This window comes from Anabrus simplex, chromosome 1 (assembly GCF_040414725.1).
Source record: "Anabrus simplex isolate iqAnaSimp1 chromosome 1, ASM4041472v1, whole genome shotgun sequence".
In the NCBI taxonomy this organism is placed as follows: domain Eukaryota; kingdom Metazoa; phylum Arthropoda; class Insecta; order Orthoptera; family Tettigoniidae; genus Anabrus; species Anabrus simplex.
The window spans coordinates 577,120,539-577,140,154 of NC_090265.1; the positions used below are offsets into that span (position 1 = coordinate 577,120,539).

At 37.4% G+C, this 19,616-nt stretch overlaps 1 protein-coding gene across 6 annotated transcripts in view; it reads left to right on the forward strand.

The window, feature by feature from the left end:
* The window catches only part of LOC136857152 (cyclin-dependent kinase 14), a 223,194-nt gene that overhangs the window by 199,399 nt on the left and 4,179 nt on the right, over nucleotides 1–19,616 (forward strand). For all 6 annotated transcript variants that reach the window (XM_067135573.2, XM_067135574.2, XM_067135575.2 and 3 more), the window contains 3 exons: nucleotides 1,105–1,319; nucleotides 2,089–2,250; nucleotides 12,871–12,961. In XM_067135573.2, coding sequence (XP_066991674.1) covers nucleotides 1,105–1,319; nucleotides 2,089–2,250; nucleotides 12,871–12,961 — 468 coding nt within the window. The remainder of the gene's footprint in view (nucleotides 1–1,104; nucleotides 1,320–2,088; nucleotides 2,251–12,870; nucleotides 12,962–19,616) is intronic.

A 19,616-nucleotide genomic window follows, 5' to 3' on the forward strand; every position in this document is an offset into this window, starting at 1 on the left:
TCAGCCATCCATTCAACCACTCTTTTCTTTAGTCCAGTAGCCATCATTTTCTTAGTATAATGGATTACCAAGTTTATAATAAAACTTTTATTGCTTGCATGTACAGGAAAGTGCAAAGTTTGGCTGTTATATGAGTAATAGAAGGCACTAAATAGTACAAAATTTGGTTAAAATGTGGTTGGGTGTTCAAATGTTATTAAGATGCAAGAAATAAGTGATCTTGGAAGTCTTTAGTAGGATGCAAACAGCCTAAAAAAAGAAACCAAAAAATTAACATCTGTCCAAAACAGCTCCTTAAGCATCAATAAGTGAGACAATTATAACAATTATCTGAAATGTTAAAATTAATTTCTATGAGTGAAAAAACTTACACTTCAAATTTTAAGGTACTCTCCAGGAATGATAATATACTAATTCCTTTCATCTCCAAATAAGCCTGGTAAAAATCTGTCTGATAGTTATCTTATATATTAATATTAGACCTGAATTTTTCTTCCAGGGTTGCAGAATTTATTTTTTACAGAGATTTTAATTCCCAGAGGGACTTAAAAATTAGTATAATCTTTGTATTATTTTTCTTGGCATTTATGTCAAAACTGTATTCATGTAGAAATTTCACTAAAATGTATTATTGCCTACTTTCACCTTCTTATGACAATATGTTGTATAAAACATGAAATATGTCTATGATAAATGTGCTTTTTGTACCACTAAATTATTTATGGTACGCATAATTTTAAAAATAAATATTCTTATTCTGAGAGCAGATATTGGCAGTGAAAGATTAAAACTTTCTAACCTCTTCATCTTATTTTTCTTATTCTTTTTCTTATTTTTGATTTTTGATTTAATGTATTTTGCTTGAAAACCTGCAATATATTCAGCCATGCTTGCATGCTGCTGTTAATTTGTTCTACTTTCTCCTAGTTCTAATAGATGGTAGTTTGTTATCAAATGCAAAAGTAGAGATGTTTATGAATAGGTACGAACCATTTCAAAAGTCGTAAACTGAGATGAAGCATTATTAATTATGTTAAAATTCTGTGTACATTGCAATGATCACTGGGTCTGAATGGATTAATAAAAATATCTTGTTACTTCCAGGTCTAGCACGAGCCAAATCTGTTCCATCACATACATACTCGCATGAGGTGGTAACTCTGTGGTACCGACCGCCAGATGTGCTTCTGGGAAGTACAGAATATTCCACTTCACTGGACATGTGGGGTGTGGGCTGCATTTTTGTCGAGATGATCACAGGTGTTCCTACCTTCCCAGGGGTTAGGGATACGTATGATCAACTGGACAAAATTTTTAAGGTAAGAGTACTTCCACTTACTGACTATATATTTTAATAGGGAGAGACTATGAGATAAATTACTTCTAAACAGCTAATCTGATTACATCATTTATCAGCAATAATTGATGAGAAATTCTTGGAATTTTGTCATCCAGATTGAAACATTTTGATCATCTTATTCATTTCTAACCAAGCTCTATATGAAAAAGAATTGTTTGTTATATGTCCCAACTTTTTCCTTATTTTGACATCATTAGAGCTGCCAGTTTCTCAAAACTATAGAACAACTGTACTAATTTTGACAATATGTTGTCAAATAAAGGAACTACAGTACTCTCATACTTTTGAGTCTTGCACACGTAATGTATTAAAGCATTCCTTGAACTACTTTCCAATATTTCCTATTTCTACTAACTCATTTTGAGGGAAGGTTAAATTTCAGACATTTTGTTTTCAGGAATTTGATCAGCATTTTGTCTTTGTTGTGATTAATGGACTTCTCTTCTTTGAATGATCAATTTCTGTTTAACCAAATTTGAATTTATGTTACAATACAGTATATTAATATTTTAGTAAATATTTGATTAGTGTTACTCATTAGCATTCCATTTATGTTTCTCATCAGTTATCACATGAAACCCAGGACTATCTTGCGCTCAATTGGATTCACAGTAACAAAGCTTTTGTTTTGTGTAATACTTTAGGATCATGAACAGATGTCTTAACAGTCTTATAGACTTCAATTGTTGGATTCTTGTACTAAAATACATTTTAAATTTTCTCCTCAGATTCTAGGCACCCCAATTGAAGAGACTTGGTCTGGAGTGACTCACCTTCCAGGCTACAAGCCTCACAAGTTAGGCTTCTATCGTGGTCAGAAGGTGGGGCTTGCATTTCCTCGTCTCTATGATGTCATGGAGGGTGAAAACATGGCTTCTGCATTACTTCAGGTAAGTAATACCTGTACAACAATATTTTTTTACTGCTTGATAACAAACAAGATAACGAGAAAAGCAGCATAGTAAATATCTTAATGATGACGGTGGATACTCATTACTGCTGATGGCGAGATTAAACAGACATAGAAAGAGTATTTTTATGACCAAGTGAGTCGGCCATGCGATTAAGGTCGCATAGTTTTGAGCTTGCATTCGGGAGATAGTGGGCTTGAACCCCATTATGGGCAGTCCATTTTCACAGGGGTTAGGGATACGTATGATCAACTGGACAAAATTTTTAAGGTAAGAGTACTTCCACTTACTGACTATATATTTTAATAGGGAGAGACTATGAGATAAATGCTGGGGCTGCAGCTTAAGGCCACACTCACTTTCTTTCCACTCATAGCCTTTTCCTATCCCATCATCACTAAAAGACATACCTGTATCAGTGAGACGTAAAAAAAAAAAAAAAAAAAAAAAAACAGTGGAACAAGCAGTGTCTGAGCATCTGGTGAAGAGACAGATCTGACAGAATGATGTTGAATATGTATGGAAATATATTAAAACTGGTAAGTCGGCTGTTTTTTTTTTTTTGGAGTTGATTAAAGCCATGGAAGTCGCTGGAAAACAATGGATCTGCATATGGTTTCACAAAATCTACAGACCAGCAAGAGAGTATAATAATACCACTTTTGACAAAGGGTATGGTTTCAGACAGGGTAGATCCACTGCAGACTTTATATTTGGTTTCTGCCAGTTGATACAGACGTATTATGAACGTAAGAAAGCTGTGAATGGCCTTCCTTGATATTAAAAAGGCATTCCATTCTGTACATAGAGAAACAGTAATGAATGAGATTGAAAAGTTTACGTTATCATTGGTTCAGATAAAATGAGAGTTATACTTACGCAGATGATACATGTAAAACCTTGGATTGTGAGTAACTTTGTGAGTGTTTTGCAAGATGAGCAGAAATTTAAAATTAATTTTATTTTGATAAAACGAGCAGGTTTTGCACTACACGTAGTACTGATTGTCTGCTGAGCATCCCGTAACGACAACCAAGTCATTTGTTTTGTCCTCCCCTTTCCCTCATGCAGTGGAGTTGTGTATAATCTTCTCCCATGCTCGAGTTCAGTTAGCGTGCCTCACTCATATAGTCAACATCCATACATACTTTACTGTGTATATTATAGTATTGTAATCATGCGTGTGCATAAAAAATTTCCTATTTTGTGTCCAAATGTAGTGACGGTTATCTAGTCACTTTACTACAGCAATGGGACCCATGGAAGAATTAAAAAAAAAAAATAATAAAAAAAAAATGAAGAAGGGGATGATAACTGTGAAAGTTAAGAAGGAAATCATCAAGAAGTAGTCTTTAGAACAAGGCATGCATGTGCCCAATATCGCGAGATATTACACAAAGCCTACATCAACTATTTGCACAATATTAAAGAAGAACTTCATTTACTAGAATTAAAAGGTCTGGATACAGCAGAAGGGGTCATAAGAACATCATGTTAATGGCTACGTGTTCTAGAAGATGTAGGAAAGTTGCTTCTCATGTGAATCATATTATATTAATATATATTTTTGGTTGATTACAGAATCATCTGTGTTTCAGTTATTTATTATGGAAAAAATTGTTTTGATGTACAAGTGTTGTGGATTACAGGTACATTTACAGAATGAATTATACCTACTTGGGATCCAAATGCTGGACTATATGTCTGTGGGGTTATTCAAAACATCAAGTTCAGGAACAGGTTAATGTCTGGGCGGTAGTAGCCAAGGAGTATGGCCTTGTTTTTAATCAAGCGAGTGAGGTTATGCAAAGAAATGGGCAGCTGACAGGCCACATTATTTTAGAAAGAAACCAGCTGAAGACAATAGCTAAATTCAAAACCTTGGCAGCATATCAAATATGGTTCAATAGATGAGGACGTAACCAGCCTAATTCAAGCTGGGGGAAGATTCCATCAAGTAGTTTGAGACCTAATATGGAACGAATGAATAATGGAGCAAAACAGTCACAGACCAAGTTACTCGCAATCCAAGGTTTTACGTGTATCATCTGCATAAGTATAAATCTCATTTTATCTGAACAAACAACAAACAATAATAAATAAATAAATGCAAGAAAGCCATCTATTTTGTCAGGTCAGGAGTGATCCTGCTACTGTATGCGACAGTAGACGGTACTACCTGCGACTGTCTGGCCGAGGGTTGGGAGGCCAACACCAAACCCGACAAACTAGGGGAAGACCAACAGCTACGGGTGGAGGAGTTTACCCCTAGAAGGTTTGATGAGACCCTTGTGTAGGAAATGACACATAAATTCATCAGCTGCTGCTTTGCAGTGAGGTAGGGGACTACCAAAGGCTAAGGGAGAATACCCCTGACAGAAAATCCCCAGCAGTGTTAGGCTTAGCAAGTCAACTGAAGGGTTATATTGATTGCCTTCAACTACAAAACGAGCCTCGGAATGCAAAAATAACAGATAGACACATCTTCTCTAACATCTGCAACGTATGATGACCGTAAGGCTGATGTTCAAGTACGATGTTCTGAGAAGAAGCCCAAAAGAAAGAGTCCTAAACACAGAATTGGAACATTAAATATCCTGACCCTGACTGGTAGAAGCGAGGAGCTGATAAATATGATGGAAAGGAGGAACCTCTGTATTCTTGGCATGAGTGAGGCAAAGTGGAAGGGAAGAGGAACAAGAAAGCTAAGAAAAGGATACAAACTACATTGGAATGGAAATAAAACAGAAGCGGTAATATATGTTAATGAAAGAATTATTAAGTTGAACATCTCTCTTAACAAGAGTGTGCTGACAGCAGTCCAGGTGTATGCCCCACAGACTGGCTGTAACGAAGAGGAAAAATAACAATTCCGAACTGATTTAGAAGAAGCTATAGAAAGAGAGAAAAATATCATAGTAATGGGAGATCTAAATGCTCAAGTTGGATCAGACGCCTTGGATATGAAAATGTACTAGGTGCACATGGTTATGGAGACAGGAACCCAGAAGGAGAAAGTCTTCTAGATCTATGTGTAAGGAATGGCTTGAGAATAAACAACAGTTGGTTTCAGAAGCAGCTAAGTCATAAACTAACAAGATACAGTTGGAATGGAGATACTAAAACCCTGATAGATTATTTTATATCAGACAATGAAGCAGGAAAGACCATATGTGATGTCAGAGTTATACCAAATGAAAGCCTGGACAGTGACCACAGACTTCTCCTCGCAACAATAAAGCACATTGAAATTTGTAGACCTCAGAAATACAGGAAACCAAAAATCAAGACATGGGAGCTAAAGAAGGCAGAGAAATAAGTTGAATACACAAAAAAAGTGACCAATAAATTACCATCAGATGCATTACAAGAAGGCAACATCGAGTGGACTAGATTCAAAGAAAGGATTGTCAGAGCTGCAGTAGAAGTTTGTGGTAAAACTAATAGCAAAATGAAGGCAAAAGAAACTCCTTGGTGGAACGATCAGGTGAAGATTGCTGTGAAAGCGAAAAATGAAACCAGGAAAGCCAGAGACAAAGAAATGCAAAAAGGAAGTCAAAGGAATGAATCTAGAGTAAACGAACTGCAGCAGAAATACAGAGATCGGAAGTTACGAGTAAAGAAAATTGTGGCCGAAGAAAAACAGAAAGCTTGGACTGATTTCACAGATAAACTAGAGCAAGACAGCAAAGCTAATTCTAAACTACTTTACCAAACAATACGAAATATAAGAAGAGACAATGAATATATAACAGCAATAGAAGAACCAGATGGTAACATAGTTAGGGAAGAGACAGAAATAAGGAAGATCATGAAATCCTATTTTGATAATTTATACAACAGTACTGGGAAAGACTCCAATGATGTAACCACGCAGGTCAGTTTAAGCTGCAATGATGAGCCTGACCAAGAGAGCCCGCCAACATGGAAGGAAGTAGAGACGGCCCTTAATAGTATGCCCAAGGAAAGATCAACAGGATTTGATGAAGTCTGTGCAGATATGATCAAAGCAACTGGTGCAATAGGAATACAGTGGCTTCATAGGGTAATTAATGCTATATGGAAGGATAGGAAAGTCCCAGATGATTCGAAAAGGGAATAATAATACCTCTCTTCAAAAAAGGAAGCCAGAAGAAATGTAGCAATTATAGAGGGATCACTTTATTGTCTCATGGTTTGAAAATATTTGAGAAAATACTTGAAAAAAGGCTAAGGAAAATAATAGAACCACAACTACAGGAAGAACAATATGGATTCAGAGAACACCGATCAACTACCAATCTCATATTTGCACTCAGAATACTGTTAGAAAAGCATTGGGAGAAGGGCAGAGACCTAACACTAGTGTTTTTGGATCTCGAAAAAGCATTTGATAGTGTTCCAAGGAAGACTATATGGGAATGGTTAAGAAAGAAAAATGTACCCAAAGGGCTTATTCAGAAAGTTAAAATGCTTTACGAAGACTACTGCAGTTGCGTACAGATAGAAAACGGTAATTCTGATTGGTTCCAAACCACTAAAGGAGTGCAACAAGGCAGTACCCTTTCACCCTTACTTTTTATCACTGTCATAGATGAAGTCATGAAAGAAATTAAGCAGAAGAACAATATGGACATCAATGCATTTGCATTTGCAGATGATGTAGTAATTTGGCGAAATACAGAGAAGGAAGTCCAAGAGAGGCTGAACACCTGGAATGAACATTTGAAAGCACACGGATTAACAGTAAATAAATCGAAAACTGTTACTATGTCTGTCAACAGGCAGAAGAAGAAAGGAAAAATAATGCTGGAAGGTACACAGCTGGAAACAGTAGACCAATATAAATATCTTGGGTGCATCATTTCAAGTGATAACAGAATACAGCATGAGATTAACAACCGCATTCAAAAATCAGCTCAGTTTTACCATCAAGTTCGGAACCTCCTCTGGAACGAACAAGTTCCCTTAAGATCAAAGCTGCTTCTATTCCAATCATACTTCACCCCCATAATAACATATGGCCTAGAAACCTGCACAACAACCCAACAAGTGGATAGCAAACTACAAGCCGCAGAAATGAAGTTCCTATGAACTATGGTACAGAAGACAAAAAGGGACAGGGTAAGGAATGAAAGAATAAGGGAGGAAGCTGGTGTGTACCCATCCCTGAATGAAAAAGTGACAAGGGCCCATTTGAAATGGTTTGGCCATGTCAAACGAAAGGATGATAGAAGGACAGCAAAACAATGGCTACACACAGTCGTGGCCGGAAAACGACCGGTAGGAAGACCTAGGAAGAGATGGCTGGACCAAGTGAAAGAGGACGTAGGAACAAGAGGAATCAGCGGGGATGTCATCTTGAGAGAAGAATGGTACATGGACAGACAGAAGTGGAGAGAGCTCGTAAACCACACCCAGGCAACTGGAGTGGAAAACTGATGATGATGATGATGATGATGATGAAAGCCATCTACTACATCTATTAAATAGCATTTCTCATGTATGGATGTGAAACTTGGATGATGAGGTTGAAAGAGGCGAGCAGGATTCAAACAGCTGAGATGAGTTTTGTTAGGAGTATGGTCGGAAAACCAGATGTGAGAAAATGAGAAATACAGATACAGTCATACTTGGATACCTTGAAGTGCCTTCGGAGATAAAAAACACTTCGAGATAAATTTGAGATTAAAAAAAGGGAGGTTACCATAATACGGTAGTATTATAAACATATGAATAGTTAACTGTTGGTACTTCCTACTATTATTTTTACTAGAACTACTCCTGTGGTTCTACCAGCTAGGGTTTAATGCTATCATATTAATACTGTACACGTTTTGATTGATTCTACTGCATTGTGTCTATTTTATTAAACTACTATCTGATGTACCTGTGCTTCACTACGGAATTCTCAGAAAGACTGTCTTTGTGGTTTTCCCAACTGAAGTCAACATAGGTCATTACAACGTCAGTAGGAATTTCGTGTTAAAAAGCAATGTTATCATATAAAATACTCAATCAAATGAAAAACTGCACATTTTCTCACTTTTAACGAAGAGTTCTTGTAATAAGAGTGCTGTGTTGCCGATCTATCAGTCCAGAGTTCCAGAGCTGGAAGGACCAGGCCGCAGACGGCTGCGAACACTCCTTTGCCATCATTCCATTAAATGTGCATACTGCTCATTCTAATCAGTGCCTTTGAGTAGAGATTGAATAGCTAGAAGGCTTTGATGAACCAGTGTGTTATGTACCAGTAGTATCAGAAAATTTATGAACCAGAGGAATGGCTGCTAAAGAAGGGAGAGATCTAACTCCCCAGCTACTTCCCGCCGACATTCAGGCAGGCTGTTATACTCGGTATGCAGCAGTAGTCCCATCTGTCAGAGATGAGTGGCAGCATAAAACACAAAGTACATCACAACAAACAATGGTCAGTGTAATGTTATTGTTGTAATACCAATATAGTTGGTCCGTTATTGGACATTACAAATTTTCCAGCTAACTCACTCCTGGTTGCCAAAGTTTCGCCCCAGTGTGCTAAGTTGGGCTCATCAGTTGGTAAACAGCATGCTTACCAAGACGCATTGCTAGTGCATACCGTGGAGGCCACTGCATAGGCTACTTGGAGCCACTGGCAATGCCACCCTGTACTAGCCTGGAATGATTCAGTTCCTAACTCCTCAGCAAATTTATGTATTTTTTTCACAAAGCATGGACTCTTTAAGTTGGGTGTTTTTGTCCCTCATATACTTCACCCACTTAAACATAGCTTCCTCCAGCTGAGACTAACTTGAGCACTTAAAACATTTCCTTTCCATTGAAAAAATGTGACTCCTGCATTGTGCTAGCAGTCTTGTCTTTATTTTTCCTAATTGTTGACAGCATATTAGCTAGTACGCCAAATATCTTTCTTCTTTCTCCCACCCTTTTCCACTTCATGAATTAATTTTAATTTTTCACTTGCTCTTAAAGATTTCAGAACATGTTTCTTCTCCATGATGTTTGCATTACTGATTTACACAGTAGGTCAGAAACTACAGTACAGTGCCCTCTCGCCAGGCTTTTCAGCCAAGGTCATGAAGGGTACAAGCTTGCTGTAATTACTTGGAGTTTCCGTCTTACTGTCATTGTATGAGGCGCACATTGATTGCAATCCGTCTCCTTGTCCCAGGCTGCTCTGGAATGTAGCAGACCACAGAAAACTGACAGAAATAACTTCTCCAAGTACTGTACTTTATCCAAGATGAACAAAAAGCTCATATTGCAATCCCCAAGTTTCAACTCCAGTAATCAAGCCAACTGTATTTTCACCCCAACTTCGAGATGAAGATAAACATTTCACGCCTGGGGAAGGAAATATTCCTCGAGTTATCAAAATATTCAAGTAATAAAACTTTGAATTATAGAACACATGTAACATAAAATTGAAACAATACCGCAGGGAAATTAAAATTACTTTGAGTTATTGAAACTTCGACATATAGAATTTCGACTTATGGAAGTTTGTCTGTGTTAGAAACATGGCTAAGTTGTTAGATTACAGGATACCATAGTGTCATACAGGCTTAGGTGGTCACATGCAAAGGATGGACGCAAACAGATTACCAAGGAAAATGTTTGATTTACGACTTGAAGACAGAGAGACCAAGAGGGAGGTCCAGAATGAGGTATAGAGACATGGTGAGGTCCAACATTGAGATGAGAGATGGAGATTGGATCACCATCAAAACTGAAGGGAGATGCAAGGATAAAGATTGGTGGTGGGACTTCATACGCCAATCCATCGATTAAATGGAATGACGCTGGTTATGAATGATATGAGTGAATGAACAAACAGTTTGCTTTTCCATCAGGGAATGCCATAAGACAAAATATACTGAACAATATAATTATATTAAAAAAATGGTTTGGAAGATCTTAAAAATACGACTTTTGTAATTTAGGGTTCGTTGAAGTGATTACGTAGCCAGCTTTGTGGTGTAGGGGTACCATGTCTGCATCTTACCCGAAGGCTCTGGGTTTGATTCCCAGCCAGGTAAGGGATTTTTACCTGGATCTGAGGGCTAGTTCAAGCTTCATTTAGCCTGTGTGATTACAATTGAGGGGCTATCTGATGATGAGATAATAGCCCTAGTGTAGAAAGTCAAGAATAATGGCCGAGAGGATTCGTCGTGCCAACCACATGGCACCTCATAATCTGCAGGCCATTGGGCTGAGCAGCGGTTGCTTGAAAGGTCATAGCCCTTCAGGGCTGTTATGCTATGGGGTTTGCTTTGCTGTTTAAAGTGATTAGTTAAGATAGAAATTGAGACCTTTAGAACAATAATTGCAGTTCTTAGAAGAAAGGCATTGTCCAGATAGAAATCCTTGCAGAACTAGTTCCTGTTCTCGACTATCATGGTTATCTGGTCAATAACGAGAAAATTAATTTAAGGATATCCACCTTTGGGCATCTTTTAATTTTTTTATACAATTCATATTATTATTCATATTACACTAGAGTCCCGTTAATCCGAACCCCGTTAATCCGAAAGTCCGGTTAATCCGAACTGAAATATTTAATATTTTTTAAAAATTCCCCTTATTGAAATGGAAGAAATTATATAATGAAGATTTACTTGCATTTTATCAGCCATATTTTACTAAAATAATGTAAACATAATTACACATCATAAACCATCAATCACTGGTCGTTTAACTTTACAAAGTCTGTTGGTTTCTTTTGCCATACGATTGGAACCTATTCGAAGATGCAGTGTTAAACCAGCGTCTCATAACCATCACATCAGTGTGCATAGCAGCGGAGTGTTGCTCGACGTAGCGTAAGGCAAATTCTAAGGCGGCCGCGACATCTGAATGTGACACTAGTTGTTCATTGTGGGTCTTCTTCGTCGTCACTCTGTTCCCCATCATCTCCAGATTTTTTCTCCACCATAGCTACAATTTCTTGGTCTGTTTGTAATTGATGACAGTCAGCTTCCATCCACTCGCTAATGTCATCTTCATTGGCTTAGTTCGGTGGTATTTGAAGGTGCGGAAATACGTCAGCCTCGTGTAAGTAGATTTACTGGCAGGTAAAAGAACTCCTGCGGGAGAAAATCCCAGCACCTAGGCTTCTCCGGAAACCGTGAAAGTAGTTAGCGGGACGTAAAAACAATAACATTATTATTAGAAAATATTTTCCGGTTAATCCGAAAATTTCATAATCCGAACAGACTCCGGTCCCAATTATTTCGGATTAGCGAGACTCTATTGTCTTTCATTATTATTGTGAAGTATTTGATTATACAAAGGATTTCTTTAGCGAAGGTTAATTACATTTTTCTGTACAAATAAATAAGTTTTCTAGCCAGGCAATAGTGGCTATTTAGATTCCATTCCATAGCCCCAGTAGGCAGCAAGATTGTTGGAGTCATGTTGTTGTTGGATTCACTTTTGGTTCTGAGATCACTTCATCCTTCAATTTCTGATTCTCTTATGGAGAAAGAACATCTTTATCTGAAATTATATACACTCAACACTTGTTCCTTTACTATGCACATTTCTAACAATTAGAAAAATCATCTTTGCCTAGGGCAAGAACTGTCGTAATGATATTTAGTCACTCATACTACTCTGACAGCAGTTATTGACCATTATACAATTTAGTCCTGATTTTACTTCTCTCATAAGTAATTAGCTGAAAAACTTGAGAAAATTAAGATGATAGCTGCTGGTAATGTTCCTTCACTATAGATGTGGATGATATCTTACTATCTTTCAAATTGGTGAAATAGTGACCTAAAAAATGTTAGGTGAAAAAGTCAATTTTTATTATGACAGACAGGGAGGGGGGGCATGTTGGTGTTTTTTTTGTGTGTGTGTCTCTCTCTCTCTCTCTCACACACACACACATACATACTCACAGGCACGCGCGCGCGCGCGCACACACACACACCATTTGAATGGATAAACTAAGTTGGTTCTCAAAATTCTAAATTATTAAAAAAAAACTATGTTAAAGGATTAGTCCTTTATGAAGACACCAAAACCACATCATTCTCCGTAATGTTGATGTAGACTGATAATGGAGAGGAGGAAGTGACACAGTGCTATTCGCTGGGCTGAGTAGCTCAGATGATGGAACGCTGGCCTTCTTAGCTTAAGTCAGGAGATTCAGTCCTGGCTCAATCCAGTGGTACAGTACATGAAGGTGCTTAAATATATCAGCCTCATGTTGGTAGATTTATTGGCTCATAAAATAATTCCTGGGGGATAACATTTCAGTACCTCGGCATCTCCGATGTAAAACCAATATTATTATTATTATTATTATTATTATTATTATTATTATTATTATTATTATTATTATTATTATTATTATTATTATTATTATATTCAAATGATTGATTTTAAAATTACAATAAAGAAAGTCTACTGGTGCCTGCTGATAATTACATTACAAACTTAGTAGGAAAGTAATGTGCTCTTCAACAACACCATGAGTGCTGTCTCTATTGTTTCTTCTTCTGCTTGTTCTACTTTCTTCTTCTTCTTCTAGAAGTTTTTCTGCAGGCTTAAGATTATTGTAGAATAATTTTGAAAAATTATGTACATGAGATATGTTATTGATTGTTTCAGTTAAATCCTGACGATAGAATTGGTGCTGAAGAAGCTCTGAGGCATCGATACTTTGCTCCCCTTCCTCGAAAACTCTACGAACTGCCCGATGGTTGGTAACTTGTTTTATCATATCATTATAGACTATGAAAGTAATTGTTGGATTACATAAACTAGATTAGTAAATATGCGGAACTTTGATAAAGAGTCACCGTTAATATAATTTTAGTACCGTAAGTGTTCAGTCAGTTGTGATTTCTGCATTCAGTCATTTTAAAAGATAATATATATTCAAGAGTTGCTCTGTAAAATGTCTCCCTCAGATTGTTTCTTCTACTATATTACTTATATACATGGGGCGGAATAGCAGAGTGGCATAGTCACTAGCTTCTCACCAAAGCAATTGCAGTTTGAATCCCAGGTAATGCAGGTGAGATTTTTGAAATTAGAAGTCACAGCCTTGTTTGGATTCTATGTAAAATACTGTTGTGGTTTCAATACTGTATCGAAAGCCACCATCGTTGGTCATCGGCTTAGATGGGCAGACCATATCCATCGTACGAGTGACAGCAGACTCCCTCGGTACGTCCTGTATGGTGAACTCAGCACTGGCAAGAGGACTCGTGGTGCTCCTCTGAAGCGATATAAAGACCAACTGAAGCAGACCATGAGAAGAGCAGGTATAAACCCAAATACTTGGCATACTCTCGTACTGGATCGCCCTCACTGGCGTGCTACCATGTCAGTTGCAGTTGAACAGTTTGAGCAGGAACGTCGAAGACAGAGAGGAAACTCCCCAGAGAAAGAATCTGTGTCAAACACTGCCACGTCCCCCACCTTCCATCGGATGCAACATGTGTGGTCACATGTTTTATGGAAGAATTAATCTGGTAAGCCATCAGCGCCACCTTCATCGTGTGGACTAAGGATTACGGAACTGCAGGCGAGAAACAAAAACTCTGATAAGATTATCGGCTGATGACAGCGATGAAAAATTGGAGGTCTTTGGCTATGATCACGATATCAGCAATCACGTAGAACTACAAGCATGCTTACATATTACATGCCTACCATAATTTCCACTTAATGACTGAAGAACGCCCTCTGGAACAAGTCCCTCAGAAAATGGCAGTGTTCGTCCCATTGATGGACCTGGGAAAGTAATGAACTCAAGAATGGCTGGGAAGAAAGAGGACAAACAGAACAAAAATAATTGAGATAAGGAGAGACTCCCTTCATTAAGATAACAGTGTATGAAAATGTGTCTACTTTCTACTGTGTTTATGTTCTCTTTTACTGACCAGCTGTGTAGCCTTCTTTGCTCAAAGTTGCAGGATCAAACTATGGTGCAGTTAGGTGGCATTTGAAAATACTTCATTGTCCATGGCCTAGGATAGGATATCAAGCCTGTCCCTTAGTGAGAGCCCCTGGATTTGATTCCTAGATCTGAGGGTTAGTTTGAGATCCACTCAGCCTACATGAGACCAATTGAGGAACTGCCTGACAGTGAGGTAACTGCCTAGTTTAGAAATACCAATATAAATGGTCCGTTATTGGACATTATAAATTTTCCAGCTAACTTATTCCTGGTTGCCAGCGTTTCGCCCCCGTGTGCTAGGTTGGGCTCATCAGTTGGTACCTAGCACACCTACCAAGATGCTGGTTAGTGCATACCGTGGAGGCCACTGCGTAGGCTACATGAAGCCACCGGCAGTGCCAATGCACTATGAGAGACTTTGTCACATTACCAAAAATTGATGCCTGCTTGGCCATCAGATGATATAGATTCTGATTCCCATGGGGAATCTGAAATATTTGTCCCAAATGAGTAAATTTATAATACCAATATAAATATTTATTTATTTATGGCTATGATCACAATATCAGCAATCACGTAGAACTACAAGCATGCTTACATATTACATGCCTACCATAATTTATTTCATTCATTCAACTTCGCTAATTGGCCAACTAGGGACCACGATAAGCCTCACTTTACATTCTGGCATTTGTTCATCTTTCGCTTGATCCACATCGTCTTCATTAGCTCACTGTGTTTATATTTATTTATTTATTTATTTATTTATTTATTTATTTATTTATTTATTTATTTATTTATTTATTTATTTATTTATTTATTTATTTATTTATTTATTTATTTATTTATTTATTTATTTATTTATTTATTTATATTGGTATTATAAATTTACTCATTCGCGACAAATATTTCAGATTCTCCATGGGAATCTAAATCTATATCAACTAGTTTAGAAAGCCAAGAATTATAGCTAAAGGATTCATCATGCTGTTCTTGCAATCTGCAGACTTTGAGGCTGAACTGCAGTCACTTGTACCTTCAGTGAGTCTGGTATTTCACATTGCATTGTTCACATACAAAAGTGCAAATTTCAGGTTGTTACGTGTGTTTGCAGATTATTCATGCTAACTCTGGTCTGCTTTGGCACAGAAAATCGGGAGTTTGCTGTAATTTAATCCCTGAGTAAGGACACTTTCCTTGTACCATTTACAGTATATGCAGACAGTTTGGTGAAAAAGAAAGGTTAGGACTTTCCTGCAGTTCCTTCACCACTTCAGAGGATCAGTCTTGTGGGGTGTGTCTTGGATCACTTGAAATTTCTTCTTTGAATTCTGCTACGGAAAAAAAAAAGTGGAGAGAATTAGAAAATAGTGTAAAATTTGAACCCGGGACTAAAGGAGGTCTAGTCAGTTAGGCAGTGGTGTAAGGCTATCTTTGCCAGATGAATGTTCTGAGCTTTTGCTACCAGCGTATAAATACTGTCCAATCTTGTCAGTTGATGCAGAAATATCATTTTCATCCTAAAAAACTCATATTGACTGGCAATAGATGTAACTTGTCTCCAGTACACATTGAGACACTTCTACTTATCTATTGCAATGCTGTATCATGCAGTGAATGATATACAGTGGAACCTCGATTATCCATTCCCAGAAACGATGTATTCCCATATTCTTAATTCAAGTTACGTGGTCCCACGAACAACCTAATAAGTAAGTAAAATAATCTTGTGTCTTCACCCTGAGGTGTTGCAGCTCTTTTCAGGCACACCCCCAATGGAAGTGAATTGCACGTACCATTTTAATCACATACCAGCCCTCCTGTCATTCCTAACTCTACATGGGCGGAAGCGTTTTATGTCTGTACGCAGACCGAAAATATGGCAAATTAAAACACATACAGAATTATAAACCACTACCTATAAACATGCATATGTACATAATATTAATTACCTTGAATATTGGATGTACTCCAACGCAGAGGTCCATAGGATATTATTAAAAAATTTCACAGCAGCATGTCAGCACAAAAAAGGCATAAGAGTCATTCCACAAATAAGTTTTACGCCAATCAAAGCCCTTATATCAGATAGTGTTGAAGATGACCAATCTCTGATTCTAAATCTTATAGTTGGAGGTGTTGCCTTTTGTTTCTATTTGTTTCCCTGAATTACTGTTTTTTGGTGAATTATGTCAAAATTTCGGTATCAAAAAATAGTGAAAAGTACTCGGTAGACTCGGTCAAAATATGAATGTAAAATTGGTCCTTGATGTAGGATGCAATAGTTACGTAGAAATGAAAAGGTTAGCACAGGTAGTTTAGTTTGGTTTAGCAGTGTTTATAGGATTATAATGGTATACATATTACATTTTTGTGATGTTTAGCCAAATTGTTGATGGTTTTAATTTGTTCCCGCATTTTCAGTTTTTGTGTATTGTGCTTTTATTTGTGGCCCCTTCAAAACTGGAAAATTGAGGTTCCACTGTATGTAAATAGGTGTGCAAATAAAACTTACATGAGTTTTAAGTGCATATTTCTTTAATTTTCTGTGCATATTTTTCACCTTTTTTTAGTGCATAATTGCAAGCATATTTGAAGCATTTTTAGAGCATAAAGATCTGAGCTCTCCAGCCACAGGGGGAGCAATCCAGTTCAACTGTGTACCTATCCCAAGCCCGGGAAAATGGTGAGGGTGAATGGATGGTTATTGAGTCCCAGTGGAGGTGCCTGTACCAAGCAGGTGCCTCTGGAAATACTGGGAAATGCTCTAGTTGGCAGGTTTACCTGCCTATGCAACCAGCAAATCCTACTCCATATGGGGATGGGTGAAGGCGAATGCCCGGCGCCTTAAAACGGGGCCTTCTTGGCTAAGGTGTGCTAACCCTAACAGAAGGTTCCCTGGTCCTCCAAGTCGGGGGTTGGGCGTGGGGTTAACAGCCCCACCCCGTAAAAAAGAAATTTTTACGTATCCTCAACAAACGGAAGCCGGACGGATTGAATATAGACGACCCTGCAAGGACAAATGGCTACGATTTGAAACATGAAATGTACGATCATTGTATAGAACTGGTGCCCTCCAAAATCTTGTGAGTAATATACAAGAATACAATATAGATATACTAGCCCTACAAGAGGTACGATGGCTTGGGAATGGCATTATGAAAAAGAATGAATACAACATGTATTATAGCTGTTATGATAAAACACACCAGTTTGGTACTGAATTCATTGTGAACAAAAGTATGAAGCACCTAGTCATCGATTTTCAACCTATCACACCAAGACTATGCAAACTGCGTATCAGAGGAAGGTTCAGAAACTATACTTTATTTAGTGCTCATGCACCAACAGAAAAAAAGAATGAAGAGGTAAAGGATTCCTTCTATGAACTCCCAGAAAGAGAATATGGAAAGTGCCCCAGACATGATATTGTGCCGATGCTGGAGGATTTTAATGCCCAAGTGGTTCAAGAGGAACATCTAGCACTTATCATTGGCAAGTATAGTCTTCATAGAGATAGCAATGAAAATGGCATGAGACTAGTTGATTTTTCAGCTTCAACTGACATGGTAATAAGAAGTCCAATGTTCCCTCACATTCATAAAGGAGCACATGGTTTGAGAAAGAGTGTGCGGAAATAACTGAAAGGAAGAATATAGCCTACAAAGCAATGATCAATAAACGTACCAGAAATACTGTTGAAACATACAGAGGGCTAAGAAGAAGTGAAAAGCAGGTACACAAGAAGAAGAAAAGGGAGTATCATGAAGCAAGGCTCAAGGAGATAGAAAAAATGCATACCCAGAATGATTTGAAAAAGTACTATCGCTTGATCAACAATATGAGAATAGGATTTACACCAAGAATATTAAACTGCATAAAAACTAATGGAGAATTGACGGGCAACATACAGGAGGTCTTAGAGAGATGGAATCAGCATTTCCAGGAACAGCTTGAGGGAGTAGAGAATGATGCTCACTGTAATAAAAAAGTAATGCTGGAAATTGGATCCCCACAAATAGACAATGGAGAAATTAATCTGTCTACTATAGAGAGGTAGAACTTGCCATCGTCAGATTGAAGAACAACAAGGCACCTGGGCCTGATGATATAAATGCAAAGCTCATTAAAATGGCAAAACCAACTCTTGCAAAGGCTTCAAATGTCATCTGTGAAATATGGAAAAATGAACGCTTACCTAGAGAATGGGAAGAAGGGTTAATCTGCCCAATACGTAAGAAAGGAGATCCATTGGACTTCTCAAATTACAGGGTTATCATATTGCTGAACATGAGATATAAGATATTCTCCAATATATTGTGTATGAGACTACTTGCATGTAGAAGAGATAATAGGAAACTATCAATGTGGTTTCAAAACAGGGAAGTCGACCACCGATCAGATACTTGTATTAAGACAGATCCTACAGAAGACCCGAGAGTACATAATCACTGCATACCACCTGCTTATTGATTTCAAATCAGCATATCACAGTATAAAATGGGATAAACTGCTTAGTGCAATGCAAGAACTTGGTATACATTCAAAATTGTTAGGTTTGGGGGGATCCACCTATTCAATACAAGAAATAGTGATAATTACAAAGTCATCACTTATTCATTTTTATTTGGGACTGGTTTCGGCAATAGGGTATGCCATCATCAACCTAGGAAGTAAGACAAAGACATTGGATATAGAGTATATTGCATTTCTTAAAATTATTAACAATACTTTTTTAAATGTACGTGCTTGAACTGAATTACGTTACATATGTACATGGGTTTTTATTATTAAAATGGAATATAGAAAGGTGTACACCAAAATATTTGTACAGTTAAAATTACAAAAGTGGAATGAGCTTTTTTTCACATTGTAAGAACAATATGGGTCGTAGCTACTATGTAGTCATAATGATATATATGAAACTGAGTTTCTTACTTCAGTAATAACATTAGCAGTCATTATATATAGGCTGATGTACTAGTTACAACAACCAGTTGTTTACTTAAATTTCCTCGTAGATGTTCAATAATTATTCAACTTGGATATAATAATATGTGAAGTTTAAATAAATGTCTTATACGGCTAAAATATAGTAAGGCTTCTATGTCACAGGTTATTATATCCACAAGGGTTCAGTAAACAAAAAAGGTAAGTCCATTATATAGCTTGGTCTGCATGTCTGCAGGTGTTAACTACTTTCCAGTTCTTGTGGTATATGTAAAATTTGGTTTATCTTTATGAACATCTTGATGTCAGTTTTTAAACATTTGTAATCAATATAGATATGCTGATGAGCTAATTGCTACTATCCGTTATTCAAGTGAAAGAAGTTCCTCATAAATGTGTACTAATTAAAATTTCTGAGGCATTCAACTTGGACTTAACTGGATAACCGACATGAGAAGATTGTCCATGTTTGAGAGGAAGATCTTACGGAAGATTTACA